Source organism: Ranitomeya imitator, chromosome 6 (genome assembly GCF_032444005.1).
Source record: "Ranitomeya imitator isolate aRanImi1 chromosome 6, aRanImi1.pri, whole genome shotgun sequence".
NCBI lineage: Eukaryota > Metazoa > Chordata > Amphibia > Anura > Dendrobatidae > Ranitomeya > Ranitomeya imitator.
This window is the reverse complement of record NC_091287.1, coordinates 566,351,635-566,371,982: the sequence shown is the minus strand read 5'-3', so window position 1 is coordinate 566,371,982 and position 20,348 is coordinate 566,351,635. Positions and strand designations below refer to the sequence as shown.

At 42.0% G+C, this 20,348-nt stretch overlaps 1 protein-coding gene across 6 annotated transcripts in view; it reads left to right on the top strand.

The window, feature by feature from the left end:
* LOC138643219 (cytochrome P450 2C20-like) overlaps nt 1–20,348 on the top strand; it is a 383,231-nt gene that overhangs the window by 253,170 nt on the left and 109,713 nt on the right. For all 6 annotated transcript variants that reach the window (XM_069732076.1, XM_069732074.1, XM_069732075.1 and 3 more), the window contains 2 exons: nt 766–926; nt 15,051–15,224. In XM_069732076.1, coding sequence (XP_069588177.1) covers nt 766–926; nt 15,051–15,224 — 335 coding nt within the window. The remainder of the gene's footprint in view (nt 1–765; nt 927–15,050; nt 15,225–20,348) is intronic.

The following is a 20,348-nucleotide window of genomic DNA, read 5'->3' as shown; positions in this document are numbered from 1 at the left end:
ATGGCGCACACCCACAGGATGGAGCACAGCCACCGGATGGCACACACCCACAGGATGGCACACACCCACAGAATGGCACACACCCACAGGATGGCGCACAGCCACAGGATGGCACACACCCACAGGATGGTGCACACCCACAGGATGGCGCACACCCACAGGATGGCACACAGCCACAGGATGGCACACACCCACTGAATGACACACACCCACAGGATGGTGCACACCCACAGGATGGCGCACACCCACAGGATGGTGCACAGCGCTTCTCCAAATGACACAGAACTATTATTACATTAGTACGCCAGGTTGCATCAGCCTCTAGCAGGTACGGACTGGGCATGAAATTCAACCCTGGAATTTGAAATCACACAGGCCCATGTTGTCCCCGTCCCCAAGAACCAGATGGGATATTTTACTAATGTTACCCTGGATGGAGGAAAGGAAGATTTACTACAAGACCTAAATTTCATGGCATGCTGGGGTACGTGATGGAGTCAGCGACTTTGTGCTTCATCACAACCCTTAACAGTATGGGTGTCTTGAGAACACCGATTCTGTTAATAATGTAGCAGTCAAGGCAGCCCACAACCAGACAGGCCCTTCTGGCATTTGCCAGAATTGCCAGATGGCCAGTCCAGCCCTGGCCTCTAGACATTATTATGGCAGGTTGCATCAGCTTCTTAGTATGGATATTCCAAAGAACGAGAATAGTTGGATGATAAGCGGAGGTCACTTCATGATGTTCTTGCTTTCTCTCCACAGGAAAACCCTTTGACCCAACATTGTTCATGGGCAGCGCTGTAGGAAACATCATCAGTACTGTGCTGTTTGGGGAGCAGTTTGATTACAAGGACGAGAAGCTGCAAGAACTTCTTATATCCACGTCCAGATATGTTAAAGGGTTCTCTTCTCTTCTAAACACGGTGATTTATGGTTATATTATTTGGCGATTTTTTTCTTCAGAGTTCCAGGCTGTTCTATAGATTTATGATAGAATTGCACTCTAAGATGTCATTACTCTTTGCCATGTATGTCACAAATTGATTTGCAATTAGAGATGAGTGGATCGATCTGCAAAGGGATTTCCGCAGATATGCAGGTCCCTGCAAATTCAAACACTTTGTAATTCGATTCGCAAAGATAAACTAAGTAAATCCCTGCACCATTTCACACACAGCAGAAGACCAGGATAATTTCATCAGGGGAAGTCAGGCAGGATAACCATATACCCACAATACCCATAATACCATGCAGCTATTATATCTCATAGTCCCCGATTTGGCTGTGCTAGACTATCACCGGGATTACAAAAGATGAGGACATGCCAAGAAGATAATTATTTTTATTTATTACAACCTTTCAAATATGGACATGAATGTAAAAGTACATTCTTTCCGACCAAGCCTTAATTTTAGAAGAATATCAATATCTGGATAATTTTCTTTTAATCAACAGAATATCAGAATTCTTAATCTTTCTATATCAGTGAAATCTCCACGTGAGTCATTATCGTAAGATATTTTTAAATGATAACCTTCTGGAAAAAATTACTGGAACAACTTATTTTTCTCCTCATTAGTCAAATCAAACTTTTCGGCAAAACTTTCAAATATCTCTGAATTTCTGCACACATGGATTTTGTTATCAAATGCAGGAATGATTTTGCATAATTTTAACAAGTTTTTTCCTAACTTTAATTTGGAGTTGGGCCTCGTTATCTTCTATTTTTAGTGGCCCTTGTACGTCCTCTTCGTCAGTTCCCATGTCTCCTCCCACGTTTCCTCCATTTTTTACATCATGAGACACAAGGTCACCTTGAGTGGCCGTTACAGACACGTGTCTCACATTTTGTTCACTCTCCACATTACAGTCAATCTTTTGAACATCACTAATTTCCTTAGATACTCCTTCTACACAGTCTTTTTGGGATTTCTCTGACACAAACTTGTGAAATACGTCAACCAAATGTAAAATATTTTTCACTTTTTCCTTTTTCTCCGGACATTAGCTTAGAATCTGTCTTTAAATTTGCTATCTTGCATTCTGCATATAAACTCAGCCAAAAGACTTCTAAATTTTTAGACTCTTCATTTAAAGATATCAATTTCAGTTGACTTGACTTAGATTACGAATTAATTACCTCCATTTTTCTTACCTTGAAATATCTCAGCCTGTAGTTCCTTTATTGGACAACACTTGGCTCTGGTCATCAGCACCTCTGTCTTCAGTACGTCTGGCACTTTTAGTACTTTTAGTAATTGTCAATCCATCTGGCACCTGTTAGTCTCACTCGTAGGTTCCTGTCTGATCCTTGTGACTTGAAGTGTCGTATTGGAATTCCTGACAACTTGCACAACATTTAGCGAAGCTCTTCTCTCTTCTCTCATGTGCAAGTAGATGGAAATCCATGAAAAATAGCACAAACAATCAGGTATGGCTGGCTGGCCAAATGTTAAATATGCTTATTTCATATATTTAATCAGGACTCTTTTCCAGGTGCCTCAGTAAAAAAATGTAGTGGTTTATTGGATTGTCCATCAAAAAGATCATTTCAGCAAAACAAAAAATAGGTGAAATAGTTACAAAGAGATTGTCCATTTGTTCCCCATCTTTCCTGAGATTCTGAATGGTAAATGGCGTCTGTCTCGGTCATGGAGTAGAAGTCACCATGGCTACCAGCTGTTCATTCCGTCCGTGTGAAGTCTGTAGTCCATAGAGAGTGAAGGAGAAGGACGGAGGAAGCCTCTAGTGACAGCCCCCTCCTAAGAGCCATAATTATATATATATGTCCCATAGAGCACGTGTTCTCTCTATATGGTGTTAACTTTTACTCTGAGCTAAATATACAGAAATAGCTATGTAATGTAAGCGCAACCTTCCACAAGGCTCAGTACAAAATTGAGTATAATAATAATTCAATAATTAATATTTAACAGGAGGCCACTGTGCTCTTAGGAACCTTGAGTACTGCAGAAATTATGTTGTAACCTCGGCCAGATCTGTGCCACAATTCTGTCTCTGAGCTCCTTGGCCAGTTCCTTTGACCTCATGATTCTCATTTGGTCTGACATGCACTGTCAGCTGTGAGGTCTTATATAGACAGGTGTTCGCCGCTCCAAATCAAGTCCTATCAGTGTAATTACACACAGCTGGACTCCAATGGAGGAGTAGAACCATCTCAAGGAGGATCACAAGAAAATGGACACCATGTGACTTAAATACGAGTGTCTGAGCAAAGGGTCTGAATACTTATGACCAATGTGATATGTAAGTTTTCTTTTTTATTAAATATGCAAACATTTCTACATTTCTGTTTTTTCAGACAAGATGGGGTGCAGAGTGTACATTAATGAGAAAAAAATGAAATGGCTGCAATGACACATACAGGGAAAAATGTAAAGGGGTCTGGATACTTTCTGCACCCAGTGTACCTGTTCTATCTATTGTAATGCAACCTGTCAGGATGTGATTTTACTGTATGCGGTACATAAATTGCCAGCTTCTATTCTACCTTTTAACCAATGTTACCGACTTTTTCCAATTTTAAGAAAAATGCCCGTGTTACCGATCACAAATCCAAATGTACCATATTTGTGCTGAATTAATGTTTGGCGATCATTTTCTGAACATATTTGCTCATCTCTAGTCACCATCTGCAGAACCACTCCTTTATAGGGGTTGTCTTGCTACTTTCCTATCATTTCTACCTGTTGTCTGTTTCATTTCCACAGCAACAGGAGAAATTGATTCACAATTATTGTTTCTTCATAAATGTAAGGTTATACACATGGGAAGAAGGAATCAATATCACCATTACACACTGAACGGGAAACCACTGGGTAAATCTGACAGGGAGAAGGACTTGGGGATCCTAGTTAATGATAAACTTACCTGGAGCAGCCAGTGCCAGGAAGCTACTGTTAGGACTGGCATAACTTACCAAATAATAATTAGAAATTATATCAGGTGCATTCACAGTGCGGGGTCCACCGTGCAGCTAAGACACCTGCTGCTTGGTAATGACGGACTATATGGCAGTATAATGTGAGTACACACATGGGTTAGCAGGTATAAGAAAGAAATGCGGCACTCACCATCTGTCTTCAGCTAAAAATGTCCTTTATTTAGCACTTAAGCCTTCACAAACATGATGCGGCATCGGCAGGAGTATACGAGGGAGCGGGGGAGTGACAGGGGAGGACGACGGCCGTTTCGCGCACAGGAGCTTCTACGGGTCCATGTGTCATAAAGGACATTTTTAGCTGAAGACAGATGGTGAGTGCCGCATTTCTTTCTTATACCTGCTCACTTTGATTCCTGGATTCTGTATGCAGAGCACCACCTGGATCTCATCAGAGGCCAGTAGCGTCCACTCCATGTAAGATCACATGTAAAATTGTTTTGATACACAGCTTTTCAGTGCCGGTCACATTTTCTCTCTATCGATTGTGGACACACATGGGTTAGCTTCACCCGGTATGAAGGAAGCAAACCCTGTTGCGTCACAGGGCCGTAATGCCGCACAGAGAGCGCAAGCAAGACAACACAGAACGCTGTCCCAAGACTCAGGGTGAGAGTCTGGTGTGTAATTTGTGAGGGCAGTGTCGACCCATTTACCACTCTTACGGTCACTGGTTTGGCTAGCATAACCAGGGGTATTGTGTGCCATTGGGCGAAGGCTGAGGACATGAAAATTCTCTCGCCCTGGAATCCACACAAAGCTCAACCATAAAAGTGGAAGAGCCAAAGGTAATTGTCCCCTTGAAGGACAATTTGGAGGAAAACACTGCTGTGTCTTGTGAACCTCCTCCTACAGTTACTAGACGCGGTCGTTTCCTTTGCCACTGTGGACATTTCTTGGTATAATGTCCTGACTGCTGGCAGACATTACAGACCATGGGTATTCGAGCAGCCTGAGACTTAGGACCTGCTCGAGAAACCTCCATGGCCTCATAGGGTTCGGACGCCTGAAAGGGAGACTCTAGAAGCTTGGCGAAACCTCTGCCTACACTGGGCTCGCTCCAATCCCCGCTCCTGAAAACTGATGTCAATGCGAATAGATATAGCTATCAGCTCCTCCAGTGTGGCGGGAATCTCCCTAGTGGCCAAGGCGTCCTTCACATGGTCAGCCTGTCCTTTCCAGAACACAGGGATAAGGAATTTATCTGGCCACTCCAGCTCAGATGTCAAAGTCCGGAAGTGGATGGAAAATTGACTAACCATGGACGAACCCTGTGTCAATGCCAGCAGTTGGAGTGCCAAATCATGGATGACACGAGGTCCCAAAAAGACCTGTCTCAGAGAGTCCAGAAACCATGGAGCACTCTGCAGCATATGAACGTCATGCTCCCACAGCGGCGTTGTCCACTCCAACGCCCTGCCTGACAAGAGGGATACAATAAATCCCACCTTTGCCCGCTCCATGGGAAAACGTGCAGCCAGGAGCTCAAGTTGTATGGCACACTGACTCACGAATCCCCGACACAGCATACTGTCACCAGTAAACTTATCAGGTAGCGGGAGACGGGATAAGGTCGGAGCAGGGGTGGCAGTGGAAAAACTGGCTGCAGCTACGCTAGCAGCCTGAACAGCGACTACGGTAACATCCATTGCCGAGGTTGTACACTCAAGAGCTGCCAACCAACCCTCCAGCTGCTGGATGTACCGATGCAGACGCTGTTCGTCCGCCATTACAAGCCAGACCCTGGCGCTAGTGTAATGTTAGGACTGGCGGAACGCACCGAATAATAATTAGAAATTATATAAGGTGCATTCACAGTCCGGTGTCCACCATGCATGGTAATGATTCAGAGCTTTCATCCATCCACAGACACAAGTTAAACAGTTTACACTAGCGCATGGCCATGCGAACCTTTTATAGTAGTAGCACTCCAGGAGCTTCCTGATGGTCCAATAGGAGCCGAAACACACCTGAGCATGAGACCCCCGACCTCCAATGGGAGGTCATCCCGAGGGCATGCTCAGTGTGGGAAAAGCAGGACTTAGTCCCTGAAATGCCTGCTCTCTGCTAATCAGTGCTGGCTACAACGGCAGAGCCTTAAAATGCAGCAGTACCCAAGTGCACAGTACCAGCTTGAGATGCTGGGGTTGACGTCTCTGCTGAGCATATTGAACTGCGGCTTGAGGAGAATGGGAGACCGCAGCGGACATGGTTCGAGATTTCCCCTTTGCAGCTAACAGCTGCCAAGGCAAACAGGATCATGGGGTGCATTAAAAGAGGTCTGGATACACATGATGAGAGCATTATACTGCCTCTGTACAAATCCCTAGTTAGACCGCACATGGAGTACTGTGGACAGTTTTGGGCACCGGTGCTCAAGAAGGATATAGTGGAACTAGAGCGAGCACAAAGGAAGGCTACAAAATTAATAAAGGGGATGGGGGATCTACAATACCCAGATAGATTAGCGAAATTAGGATTATTTAGTCTACAAAAAAGACGACTGAGGGGCGATCTAATAACCATGTATAAGTATATAAGGGGACAATACAAATATCTCTCCGATGATCTGTTTATACCAAGGAAGGTGATGGGCACAAGGGGGCATTCTCTGCCTCTGGAGGGGAGAAGGTTTTTCCACAAGCGTAGAAGAGGATTCTTTACTGTTAGAGCAGTGAGAATCTGGAATTGCTTGCCTGAGGAGGTGGTGATGGCGAACTCAGTCGAGGGGTTCAAGACAGGCCTGGATGTCTTCCTGGAGCAGAACAATATTGTATCATACAATTATTAGGTTCTGTAGAAGGACGTAGATCTGGGGATTTATTCTGACGGAATATAAGCTGAACTGCATGGAAAAATGTATTTTTTCGGCCTTACTAACTACTGTGTATTATGACTATGTTACATTAACTGGACAGGTTATATTGTGTTATTTAAGTGTTCCCTTTATTTTTTTAGCCATTATTATTAGTGATGAGCGAATAGTGAAATATTCGGATTTGGGAAAATCAGCACAAATAATTTCTAATATTCGTGTAGTCGTACCGAATGACAGATCCAATGCATGCCAATGAGAAAGCCGAATATTGTTCCACTGGACCCAACAAACAGGTTTGGGAGCATAGCAAAAAAGCTGAAATAGATGGAATAGATAGATAGAGAGATGGATAGACAGATATAGATGAAAAGCAGGCAATTCATCTGCCACATACAGTAAAATCACAGTGTGACAGTTTAGAATAGGATAGATATATAGATGTCAGAGACACATACATATGTATATGTATATATTACATCTATCTGTTACGATAATGTAAATATGCCATGTTTCAGTATCTACCTAACTTTACAAGACACACGCTGCAGGCCACTCCGACCCCCCCTCTTCTCACTCTGCCTGCTGTCTGTGTGTGTGCAATTCAAAACCCCTCATTTTCCCTCCCACAAAATAATTTTTTATAGCTCTATGCTGGGCAGACAATTCTCCCTAGACTACTCATTCCACCCTCCCATCGAATACTGGCCAAAACTGGTACTTTCTTTGTTGTGATTCTTTGTTCTATTAATGTTGCTAGGACTGGTGGAACGCACCGAGTAAATACAGTAGTGAGATGATATTTGGTGCATTCGCAGCCCGGGGTCCACCGTGCAGGAAAGAACCTGCTGCTGGCAAATGGCGGCACTATATGGCGGTGGAAGTGAACTCTGTTACATCACAGGGTTGCGGTACTGCACAAAGAGTGCAAGCAAGGAGTCACAGAACTCAATCCCAAGACTCGGGAATAGAGGTCGTTTAGACCACTTGCGCTCGACACCGCTATTGGGTGTCAGACTATAACAAATAATAGTAAATTAAAGCACAAGAGTGCGAGCAGTGCTGCAATGGCGGACGCCATCAACCACCCAGACTTGTGTTAGAGAAGCGCTCTATTAGCACACGGTTCCGCACTGGTGGTCACAGCAATAGACGCTGTATCGTATGTTTTAATGTTGATAGCTTAGTCGGGCGCTAGACAGCAGACATCCACCTTTTGCGAGCAGTCATACACAAGGGAGGGGATGTTTAAAGAACGACTAGCACTCATCAACACACACGTTTTCAAATGTACACTAGCGCAAGGCTGTGCGGTCATGCAAACCTTTTATAACTGCAGCAAGTACAGGACCTTCCCAGAAGGACCAATGGGAGGCTGCCACAGAAGTTCAGCACCTTCAGGACCTTCCTAGAAGACCAATGGGATTTGCTGCAGTATCTGAGCATGTGATCCTTGATCTCCAACGAGAGATCTTACCCTGGGCAAGCTCAGAAGGGGAAAAGTAGGACATAGTCCCAAAAACATCTGCTCACCGCTGCCCAGTACTGGCTACAATGGCAGATGCTGGAAAGGCAGCAGTAACCCTTTGCACAGAATCAGACTGAGCGAGACGCTGGGACCGACGTCTCCGCTGAGCAGACTCCACTGCAGCAGGAGAAGAATGGGAGACTGCAGCGGAGTTGGCCTGAGATTCCCCCTGTGCAGAAGCGGGAACTTGACCCCTAACAAATGTGATATATAGGGGCGCTGATCCGGGCTATTGATATTAGAAGAATTATATATTCTGGATGTCTATTGATAGATCTATCACTCACTGAATCCGCTAGCATCTAAACGCAACGAGTGGAAAGCGTGGATCTCTCCGTAGGCGGTTCAGGTATTTGCTCTGTGATTACACTTACAAGAATCACCCCGACGTGGTGCTCCTGAGGATCCTGGTGTACTCCTTATATGACATTCATACAGCGAGATATACATAAAAATAGTTTTCCTAAGTCTAAGTAAAGGGGAGGTTTCAGCCCCTAAGTGATGTCACCACAGGGAGAGTGCCTGGGCTTTAGGCTAGGAAATATCTGTGTGAAGCAGGAGTCTTCAGAGTCTTTTTGCCCAGGGTCCAGCTGCTCTATAGATGTGACATACATCTTGATGTATCTTCTGAGCACAAGGAGATTAAATGATCTGAACGCTATGTGTTTTTTCAATTTTAATCCTTCTTTTATTTGTAATTATAATGTACACATGATTTTGTCTTCTTTAAAATATCTTTTTATATCTTGTAAACACTGCCTACCTTTTTTGGAGTAAAATATAAAATTACTAGCTTTTCTCTCCATGCTCTAAACGAACTGTCGCATCCTCTGAGGTGAACTACGCTATTGATTTGGGTTCACTCTGGACCCGTTAAACCTTGTAAAATCGAAGCTGGTGGCAGCATACCTTATCCTGTGTAATCGGGTGTCTTTGCAGTGACCGGCAGCGTTGATAATTATTGTTCCCACCTGTGTGGGAGTAGTAATATCGCCCTCGCTGCAGTGTGCCCAATAGCCAGTACATAGCAGGTAGCCTTTCTGGTGACTAATTACCCTAGATGCAATACCCTGACTGACCTGATGGTAAAGGGGGCACCAGAGAGCTGCAAGTTCCAAACCGGAACTGGGAAGTGGGATATAGATAAATCCACTTCAGAAAAAACCAGGGTCAACCAAATAACCCCTGTATTTGACAAATTGGTGTGAGTGGTGGGGATGATAGAGGTATCTTCCCCGTGAATCGTGACAGATTGGTGGGATCCCTGACCTATCTTATGGGATTCATGACATATTGGTAGCAGCATGGTGGGATTCCTGACACTATCTATCTAAGAAAAGTTGGCAATTCAGCAGCCATATACTGTAAAATCACAGTAGGAGCCGACAGGATAGAATAGATGGATTGCACACAGTATATACGCATGGATTAGATAGATATACAGATGTTTGTGACTTTTGCAATTAGTACAGTGGGGGCAGCTTACTGTTCATGCATTTAATTATTAAAATATTATTTTTCAGAAAAAAAATCTTAACCAGCTGAGGGAAAGCTGATGACTGGGGAGAGATGTCTATAGCCTGGGAAGAGGTTAATACCCATGGAGCTTCCCAGGCTATTAATATCAGCTCACAGCTGTATACATAGCCTTTACTGACTATTAAAATGGGGAATCCCCCTAAAAAATGAAGTAGGGTCCCCCTATATTTAATAACCAGCAAAGACTTTGCAGACAGCTGTGCGCTAATATTAATATCCTAGAAAGGGGCCCAGGGTACTCCTTCCCCCCAGGCGAAAAAACAACAGCTTTCAACAGCCCCAAAAAGGCGCATCTCTAACATGTGCCAATTATGGCACTTAACCTTGTGCTTCCCACTTGCCCACTTGTAGCTGTGGCAACAGGGGTGATAGTTGGGGGTTTGATTGTCAGGTGAGGTTAGTAATGGAGAGGAGCCCATAAGATGTATATAATGTGAGGGGAGTACTACCTTTTGTGACATACTGTATATATCCATCTATTATCTATCCAGCTATTTATCTGTCTATTTCCAGCTTTTTTCTCAGGCCCCAGACATAAATGTTGGGTCCAGTAGAAAAATATTCGGCTTTCAAATTGACTTGCATTGGATGCTAGAAATTATTCGTGCCGATTTTCCTCAATCTGAATATTTCACTATTCACTCATCACAACTAGTTATTTACAGCGCAGGAGCCAACTGATGAACACACCCATCGCTACTCCTGCTCACTGTTATTAGCAGCAGAAGACGTCAGCTGATGGGAGCTGTAGTCCCATCAACTGACACCAGTGACCATAGATAAATTTAATACCTCCAATCACAGCTGCGTGCTCACGCTGTCTTTTGACAGCATGGGAACCGTGGCTCTCTGACCGGATGGAGTAATTTCACCACCGATCAGAAGTGGTGTTTGCCACGATATCATGCACATGACAGCACGAAAAACATCCGGTGTTCAGGCAGCCAATCACGGTAATGCCATGCAAAAGTTGGTGCCGGCATTACTGTGGATTGCATGCAAATAAAGTTCCAAACTTGCTGGGCAGGTCACTCGAATATACTGTGGTGAATACTAAATTACTCGCGGAGTCACGAATAGCCAAAATGCTATACTATTCGTGCGAGTAATGAATACTGATGAATGTATTCGCTCATCACTTATTATTATTATTATTATTATTATTATTGTTATTATTTGAAGCAGTTGCACTAACTTTATGCAATACAATGCAAATTATATATGTAAAAATCAGACAATATGATTTTCTGGATTTTGTTTAAGATTCTGTCTCTCACAGTTGAAGTTCTTTGTAGGTAGAAAACCATGCAAAGCTGGCAGTGTATCAAATACTTTCTCCAATAGCAAAAAAAAGAGAAAAAATTTCCAGCACCAGGCGTCTCTTCATAAAAATCTTCAATATTTTATTTTCATGTCAAGAAAATAAAACATCTTGCGGGGATGCAGCCCCTAAATGCCTGACGCATTTCAAACAAAGTTCTTAGCAATTGGCATATGAACAATACATAAAAATAACCTTATATACCCATTCCATTAAATAAAGCCATGTACATTCACTTTCACTTTTTGAATGCAAAATTGTTTGGGATTGAGAGCGGACACCATGTCATATTTGCAGAGATCCTGATGTACCTAAACTGTTGAAAACCCCCACATGTGACCACATTTCATAAAGTAGACCCCTCAAGGAACTTTTCTAGATGTGTGGTGAGCATCTTGAACTCCTAGGTGCTTCATTGAAATTTATAAGGTTGTGCGGTGAAAATAAAATAAATCAGTTTTTGAACAAAGGTACTTTTAGCTTCATTTTTTTATTTTCACAGAGGTAACCGGAGATAATTGTCAGCAAAATTTGTTATGCAATTTCTCTTGAGCAGGCCAATACCCTAAATGTAGGAGAAAAATTACTGTTTGGGTGCATGGCAGGGCTCAGAATGGAAGGAGCATTTTTCACTTTTTAAACACAAAATGGGCTAGAATTGAAAATGGACGCCATGTCGTGTTTGCAGAGCCCCTGATTTACGTGTGGAAAGCCACAAAAGTGACCACATTTTGGAAATAAGATCCTTCAAGCAATTTATCTAGATTTATGATGAGCAATGTGAACCCCCAGGTGCTTTACAGAAATTTATAAAAGGTTAAGCTTAGGAAATAAACAAATTACATTTTTTTCCACATTTTTTTCTCTTAGTTCCAATTTTTTTATTTTCACATGAATAGCAGGAGAAAATGGACCCCAAACAGTGTTTCAAAATTTCTCCTGAGTATGCTGTTTGGGTGCTCAGCAGGGCTCAGAAGAGAAGAAGTGATGTTTTGGTATGCAAACTTTGATGCAATGGCTTTTGGGTATCATGACACATTTAGATAGCCCCTGATGTACTCCTCACAAGTGATCCCATTTTGGAAACTAGACCCCCTCAAGGAATTTATCCAGATGTGTGTTAAGCACCCCCAGGTGCTTCACAGAAATTTACAATGTTGAACTCTAAAAAATGAAATAAAAATCACAAAAATGTTCATTTAGCCACAATTTTTTATTTTCACAAGGATAACAGGCGAAATTGGACTGAAAAATTTATTTTATTTCTCCTGAGTATGCTGATACCCTATATGGAAGGGGGAAACTACTGTTTGGGGGCATGGAAGGGAAGGAGTGACATTTGGGAATACGAACTTTGATGAAATGGCCTGATGGCATCATTTTGCATTTGGAGAGCCCCTGATGTTTCTAAATTCTGGAAACCCTCCACAACTGACCCCACTTTAGAAAATAGACCTCTCAATGTGTGGTGAGCACATTGAACACTCATGTGCTTCACAGAAGTTTATAACGCTCAACTGTGAAAATAAAAAAATCTAAGATGTTTTTAGCCCCTTTTTATTTTCACAAGAGTAGCAGAAGAAAATGGACACCAAAAATTGTTGTGCAATTTCTCCTGAATACGCTGATACCCCATATGTGGGGGGAAACTACTGTTTGGGTGCACAGCAGGGCTCAGAAGGAAAGGAGCACCATTTGACTATTTGATTGCAAAATTGGCTGAAATCAAGAGCAGAGGCCATGTCACATTTGGATTGTCCCTGATGTGCATAAAAAGTAGACATCAGTTTGGCATGCGGGTATTGTAAATAGTGCATCAGGTTGGCATACATGTGTTGTGTAATGTACGTGAGGTTGTCATATGTGGGTTGTGTAAGTCAGATATAAATTTAGTTGTATATGAATGCGTGGTACAGTTTGAAGCATGATTTTATACACAGGTCAGGTTTGTTGGGGAAGGTGTCTCATTGATAAATGGTGTCCTTGCATATCCCCCTTCTGTCATGCACTTGAAACCTCTTTTGCGACCTTCCTTTCTTTGTGTTTTGAGGGATCTCACCAGGAAGCTGTTGGCTTGGCATGATACGTGCACCTTCAATTCCAGAAGTACTGGGACCCATTCCTTGCTGACATCCAAAGATTAGGGCCTAGTGAAAATGAAGGTACATACCAGTCTGTCTTCCACATCATGATAGTACATTGCCATCTGTACAATGTGCATGACCAGCTTTTTGTTCCACACATTGGCTTTTCTTATGGCACTATATGGCTGGAAGTCTTGATGAGAGAGATTAACTTCCCCCATGGTCTTCTTGTACCCCAGGACACAGTCTTGTTTTGTGACCTGTGTAGAGGTACCTCGTACAGTGGTGGCGGTATTGCCATCACTATGTATGGTGGTTAAGAAAAAGACATCCCTCTTGTCCTTGTACTTGACCACCAGCATGTTACTGCTACAATGAGTTCTGCTCTTATCTTTTATGTGCAGCTGCCCAATTAGCTTCTTACGAACTTTGAATAGTCGGTCAAAGTTGGGCTCATCTCTGGGAGGACATTGTGCATTAACAATTTAAGCGTTAATATTTTCCGATTGCATCAAATCGTTTTCATGTCATAACCATGTTCCAAAAGTGGAGTGTTGTGTCGAAGTTCTAACTTCTTCAATAACCCCATGTGAAAGTCAAGACCCCAAAACATGAACATCATAATAATTTCTACTGCATCTACAGAGGTTCAGTTAGAAAATAATGAAAAGTGGTTTTGTGCCCAAAATTGCTGAGCTTACAAATTTGTCTAGGCCACCATGAACCTTACAAGTCCTCAGAGAAGAAGACTTTGAAATGTCGATTTCTGTGAGGCTGATAGTGTCAAAATGGATTCGTTATTGCTCCACAAAGTCAGGAATCTGTGGTTCAAATCTTCAAGGGATGAGGTCCATGTGGGGACAGTAATGGTGGGCGCTGGTTCATTTTCCGCCAGAGTTGTCAGCATAAATCCATAAGTTAATCCCCCCACACACATTAGATTAATGTTGGCTGAACCATCAAATATATCGACAGGTTTAACCAGCAACCTAATGTTTATGGGACAATTTATTATCGGAGAACATTTCGATCTTGGAAAAGAAGGGAATTCCAGGATATCAAAATTCTTAAAAAAAAACTTTTTTTTAATGAAAATCCATTTTAAGAAATGAAAGTGTACAAATCTCTGAAGACAAACAATTGTGAATTCCTAGAGAGGAGGGGTGCTAGGAGCACCTCAATGCAGGCAATGAATAAGGAACTCTTTCCGAAACGCATTTGCTCCTAGCACCCCTCCTCTCTAGGAATTCAAAACTGTTTGTCTCTAGAAAGATTTACACTTTCATTTTTGTAAAAGAATTTTCATTAAAAAAGTTATTTTTTTAAGAAGTGTGGTGCGCAGGAATTCCCCTCTTTTCCTTGATACTTCTGCTGCGGTACTACAGGTTTCCGTGTGTGAACTTCTGAGATGGGTGAGCTGATTTTTTTTCTGTACATTTCTTTTAACACATCGATCTGGTATGTTTGATTTCATACTGCCAATTATATTGTCTCATGGAGTTAACACACCTAAATGAGAACCCCTGTACTTTGGAGAGTTGGCTAAAATAGCTGTTGATGGAATGATCAGCCAAACCATTGCTTGGCCGAAATCCATCTAATGTACTTTACTCCAGCTAGTTATTTAGGGCCACACAGCCACCTTTATAGATTGCCCAGATGACTCAAAATGATATCTAGGCTCCTTATTTACAAAGGCTTAGAGGGAACAAATCTCCTATCTTGTCTACATTTTTCCTGCTTGAATCCCTCGTAATAATAATAATCATAATAATCTTTTATTTTTTTATCTTCTACAGGTCTGCAATATTGTTCCGGTCCTTCTGAAGTTTCCGATCATCAAGCAGAGAGTCTTTAGAGAAAACATATTTCTCAAAAAATTTGTGACAAAGTACATAGAGGAGCACAGAAAGACTCTGAATCCGGAGGCACCGCGGAACTTCATAGACTATTTCCTGCTGAAGATAAAGGAGGTAACGGGAATCAGAGGAGGCTGCTGAAAAGCCTTTATAACAATATCCATGTTAAGTTGGCGAGTATAACAGGCCAAAAAATTACAGCAGCAATGGGGAAGAAACAAAGAGAGTGAAGTCCTCAATCCCTTACATGAGCAATCAGTTCCCGCTCCTCCTGTGGCTCATAATGTAAATAGGTCATAAGTAGTGATGAGCGAATATTTCAATGTTCGGTTTGGCTTATGATCGCCAAATTTGCAATATTCATTACAGTTAATGGGAGGCAAAAAGAAATGCATGCACAACACCTTCAAATGGCCCCAAAAGCTGCCAAAACACATCAAATTAGGGGGAGACACCAGGAAATTGGCCTCAATTCACCCACAGTACAAATTGTAGAATGGCTCAGTAGCAATCAGCCATGAATGAGGTATCGGCGTCTTTGACAGCATTTACAGCTTTTAATTGAACGTCAAAGTAAGATGAGGTGAGTGAGGCATCGGTGTAGGTCGGCTGTGCTAGTAGCCCTGATACCACATGCAACAGCTCAACCTGCTTTCATGCTCAGCTACATTCAGGTGGCACAAATATCAGTTTCATCGACTACTATTGTCAGAAAAATCTAAGGCTAGCAGTAACACAGGTAGTTGACTCAAAGGATGACCAAACAAGGAAAACCTTTACTGTTCCATCACTCCAACCTCTCCATATACCAGACCTCTGCCCTTCCCCTAAAAACCGCCCTCTCCAACATCACTGAAGGAGAGCTTACTCGCCTTTTTTCCAAATCGCACCTCACCACCTATGCACTTGACCCCATCCCCTCCCACCTGCTCCCCAACCTCACTAACACGCTCATTCCAGCCCTAACCCATCTCTTCAACCTATCGCTAACTTCTGGTACCTTCCCCTCGGCCTTCAAACATGCCACCATCACACCCATCCTCAAAAAACTAACCTTGACCCAACTGCTATGCCCAGCTATCGCTCCATATCACTGCTCCCGTTTGCTTCAAAACTCCTTGAGCAGCATGTCCATGCTCAAATTTCCTCCCACCTCATCTAACTTTCTCCTTGATAACCTCCAATCTGGCTTTCCCCCCCACCACTCCACCGAAACTGCCCTGACAAAAATTACTAATGAAAGGCTACGCAGACAGCTGCGGGCTGATATTTATAGCCTAGAGAGGGGTCATGGATATTGCCCCCCCCCGGCTACAAATACCAGTCCACAGCTGCCCCAGAAGTGGCGCATCTGTAAGATGCGCCAATTCCGGCACTTAGCCCCTCTCTTCCCACTCCCGTGTAGTGGTAGGATATGGGGTAATAAGGGGTTAATGTCACCTTGCTATTGTAAGGTGACATTAAGCCGGGTTAATAATGGAGAGGCGTCAATAAGACACGTATCCATTATTAATCCACAAGTAATAAAGGGTTAATAAACCACACACACATTCGGAAAACAGTATTTTAATATTCTTCATTTAACCATACTTACCATACTTCAGCTCCTGTAAAAAACATAAAATAATAAACCGTATACTCCCTGTCCGCCATAGTCCAATTAATATCGAGTGTCCCACGACGATCTCCCCTATAGAACAGTGACATCGGGTGATGTCACTGCTCTATAGGACCCTCAGTGACACACTGACAGGAGACAATGGCTCCTGCAGTGCATCACTGAGAGGTTACCTGAGGACAAAGTCTCACTTTATGGCAATTGCTGCCTGGGTAATTTCTCACACAGCAATGCCGAAAGTGAGACTACGGACTATTTTTTTACAGCGGCGGAGGAATACAGTGCCGAAGGATACCTTCCTCCCGTCATTGTATTCCTGGAGCCCCTAGAGAGCGGTCACATCAGCTGATGCTGCCGTTCTCCACGGGAGATCGTCGTGGGACAGTCGTGGATTTCTGTGGATCAGGGAGTATATTGGTTGTTTGCTATTTTAATATTTTTTACAGATGACACTGGCTTTGGGGATCAAAATGACAAGTGATGGTGAGTATGTAATCTATGTTATATGTACTGTATGTCTGTATGTATTGTATGTAATGTATGAATGTATTGTATGTAGTATGTATTGTATGTAGTATGTATGTATGTTGTATATATGTTGTATGTATGTAGTATGTTGCATGTAGTATGTTGTATGTAGTATGTTGTATGTAGTATGTATGTATGTAGTATGTATGTATGTAGTATGTATGTATGTAGTATGTATGTATGTAGTATGTATGTATGTATGTTGTATGTAGTATGTATGTATGTGGTGTATATGTATGTACGTAGTATATATGTATGTAGTATGTATGTAGTATGTATGTATGTAGTTGAAAGACCAAAAAAAGGCGGGCACCGCACAAAAGGTATGTATGCTCAAGGGATCAGCCACGTGCATATACAATGTACAAACTCAACACAAAAGAAAAGAATATGCACAAAGTGGGATCAACCTACTATAATAAATTTAAATTTTATTTTAGAATAACATCTCACTACACATAAAGGCAAAACAGGAAGGAACAAACATTTAACCCTCCGTCACATACAATATTCGGACTAACGAGTTCACATACAATGTGCCTGTCAGGCGCCTGCTGGAAAAATACCTATAATATCTAATGTTTGCAATTTCAGTGCTCTAAAAGTGATCAGTGACCTTCATAGGGATGTAATAAAAGAGACTACACATAATCAGTTGCAAAAAAAAACATTTACTTAACATAAAACTAATAACTATGAAATACAAACTTTTCAAAACTCCCGCCAAATAGTCCCCAGTTCGACTCTCTCAAAAAAATGTACAAAGAAAATTTTTGAACACAAACTTAATTTTAAGGTACCTTAAGTACTATTAAAAACATATTCAATCAGAAGTAGATGCTGAGGTTTCCCCAGAAAAGTCACACTTGCAGAGCAAATAGCAAGAATTACACACCATTTTTGCATGTGTCAGGCAAATTGCTTTATGACATTTGAGACATTCATAATTTGAAAGCCTTCTGGTTCCGCTTTCCGTTTGGCAGGTGGTGCATCTCCTTCTTTTGTGAGGTGGTGCAGATGGTGACTTTTCACCATCATCTTCTGGGCGGAACCTTTTGAGCTGAACTTGAAGGCGAGAGGGGATACCGATTGTTTTCACGCTTCTCCTGCGTAGCTCTCCAAGTACTAGTTCATGGACCAATTTTTTCAGATACAATCGTCTACGGAGTGGTTCAAGCTTGTTTTCAAGATAAATTACTTGTGAATTTATACCACCCAAATTCAACATAGCAAAAAATATGACCATTGGCCAGCGTTTGAGGTTTCTGCTGACGTTGAAAGTGGAGCACATCTGATCTGCTGTATCCACACCCCCTTTGGTGGCATTGTAAAATGTAATTATCTCCGGGTTTTTTTCTGCCCCAGTCCCAGGATCGATGGCAGCATCATCATGAAGTGTTGATAGAAGAAGTACGATTTTTTTGGCATGTGGTACATAGGAAACTAAAGCCTTTCCATTATGGAATGCAAACATACTGCTGTACTGTTGTCTTTCTTTCACACTTACAAACTGTGGCGGCAATTCCCTTTTGTTTTTTCTTACAGTTCCCACATATGACAGCTTCTGAACTTTCAGATAATCAATCAGATCACAACTTGTAAACCAATTGTCAGCTGTAATATTGCGACCCGATCCAAATAAGGGTTCAGCCAGTCTTTTTACAACATCAATGGGTTTGTTGCACACACAGTAAGGACCTTCTGGTTGTTTTCCTACATAAACTTCCAGGTTGTAAGTGTAGGTCTTACTGGCATCAACAAGGGCATAAATGTTTATTCCATATTGGTTTGGCTTTGATGGAATATATTAACGAAAGGCACATCTACCACGAAAACCAGGGAGCATTTCATCAATAGTGAGATTCTCTCCAGGGTAATAACTTTGTTTACAGTTTACAACAAATCTTTGAAATATATCACGAATTGGAGCAAGTCGGTCATGTGTTTTGCGTTCGGTTCGGGTAGTTCTGTCGTCAAACCGAAGGCAACGAATTAGAATCTTGAATCTGTTTATGGACATAACAAGGTTAAATTTTTCAACTCCATCCCCATCTTTACCCCAAAGTTCCTCCATACTTTGTCTATTTGCCCTATAAGCTCCTGCAAGGTACAGTAATCCAAAAAAAGCACGCAGTTCTATTACATCTGTGGGCTTGATGGTTCTGTTGCAGATGTACTTGTCCTTTATAATGTCTATATATTGGTTGGTATATGTGACAATAGAGTCCAGAATGTTATCTGTAAATATACTGTTCCAGCATTCAACTGCAGTTTTTGTATTACGTGCAGTTCCTATTACTGCAGGAAGGTGAGTAATAATGTTTAAAGGTTCCCTACGTTTTTTCTGGAATGGCTTCTTGTTCCATTTAGTATTTTTATCTTTTCCAATATAATATGATCCAACTTCTTCATCCTCACCACTGTCACCATCTTGCTCTGTTTCAGAATCCAGGACACATTCTTCCACCTCATCATGAGAATCAATCTCACTTTCCTCTCCTAAATCCTCATTCAGTGTGAGGTCTCTATCATCTAACAGCATGTTTGTTACTTCCTCAACATCAAGTTGTTTGGATAAATTGTACATTTTCCTCTCCATTTCAGCAGATAATCTGAAGCAAGAGAAGGAACATAGTAACATACATAGTAACATAGTTAGTAAGGCCGAAAAAAGACATTTGTCCATCCAGTTCAGCCTATATTCCATCATAATAAATCCCCAGATCTACGTCCTTCTACAGAACCTAATAATTGTATGATACAATATTGTTCTGCTCCAGGAAGACATCCAGGCCTCTCTTGAACCCCTCGACTGAGTTCGCCATCACCACCTCCTCAGGCAAGCAATTCCAGATTCTCACTGCCCTAACAGTAAAGAATCCTCTTCTATGTTGGTGGAAAAACCTTCTCTCCTCCAGACGCAAAGAATGCCCCCTTGTGCCCGTCACCTTCCTTGGTATAAACAGATCCTCAGCGAGATATTGGTATTGTCCCCTTATATACTTATACATGGTTGTTACATCGCCCCTCAGTCGTCTTTTTTCTAGACTAAATAATCCTAATTTCGCTAATCTATCTGGGTATTGTAGTTC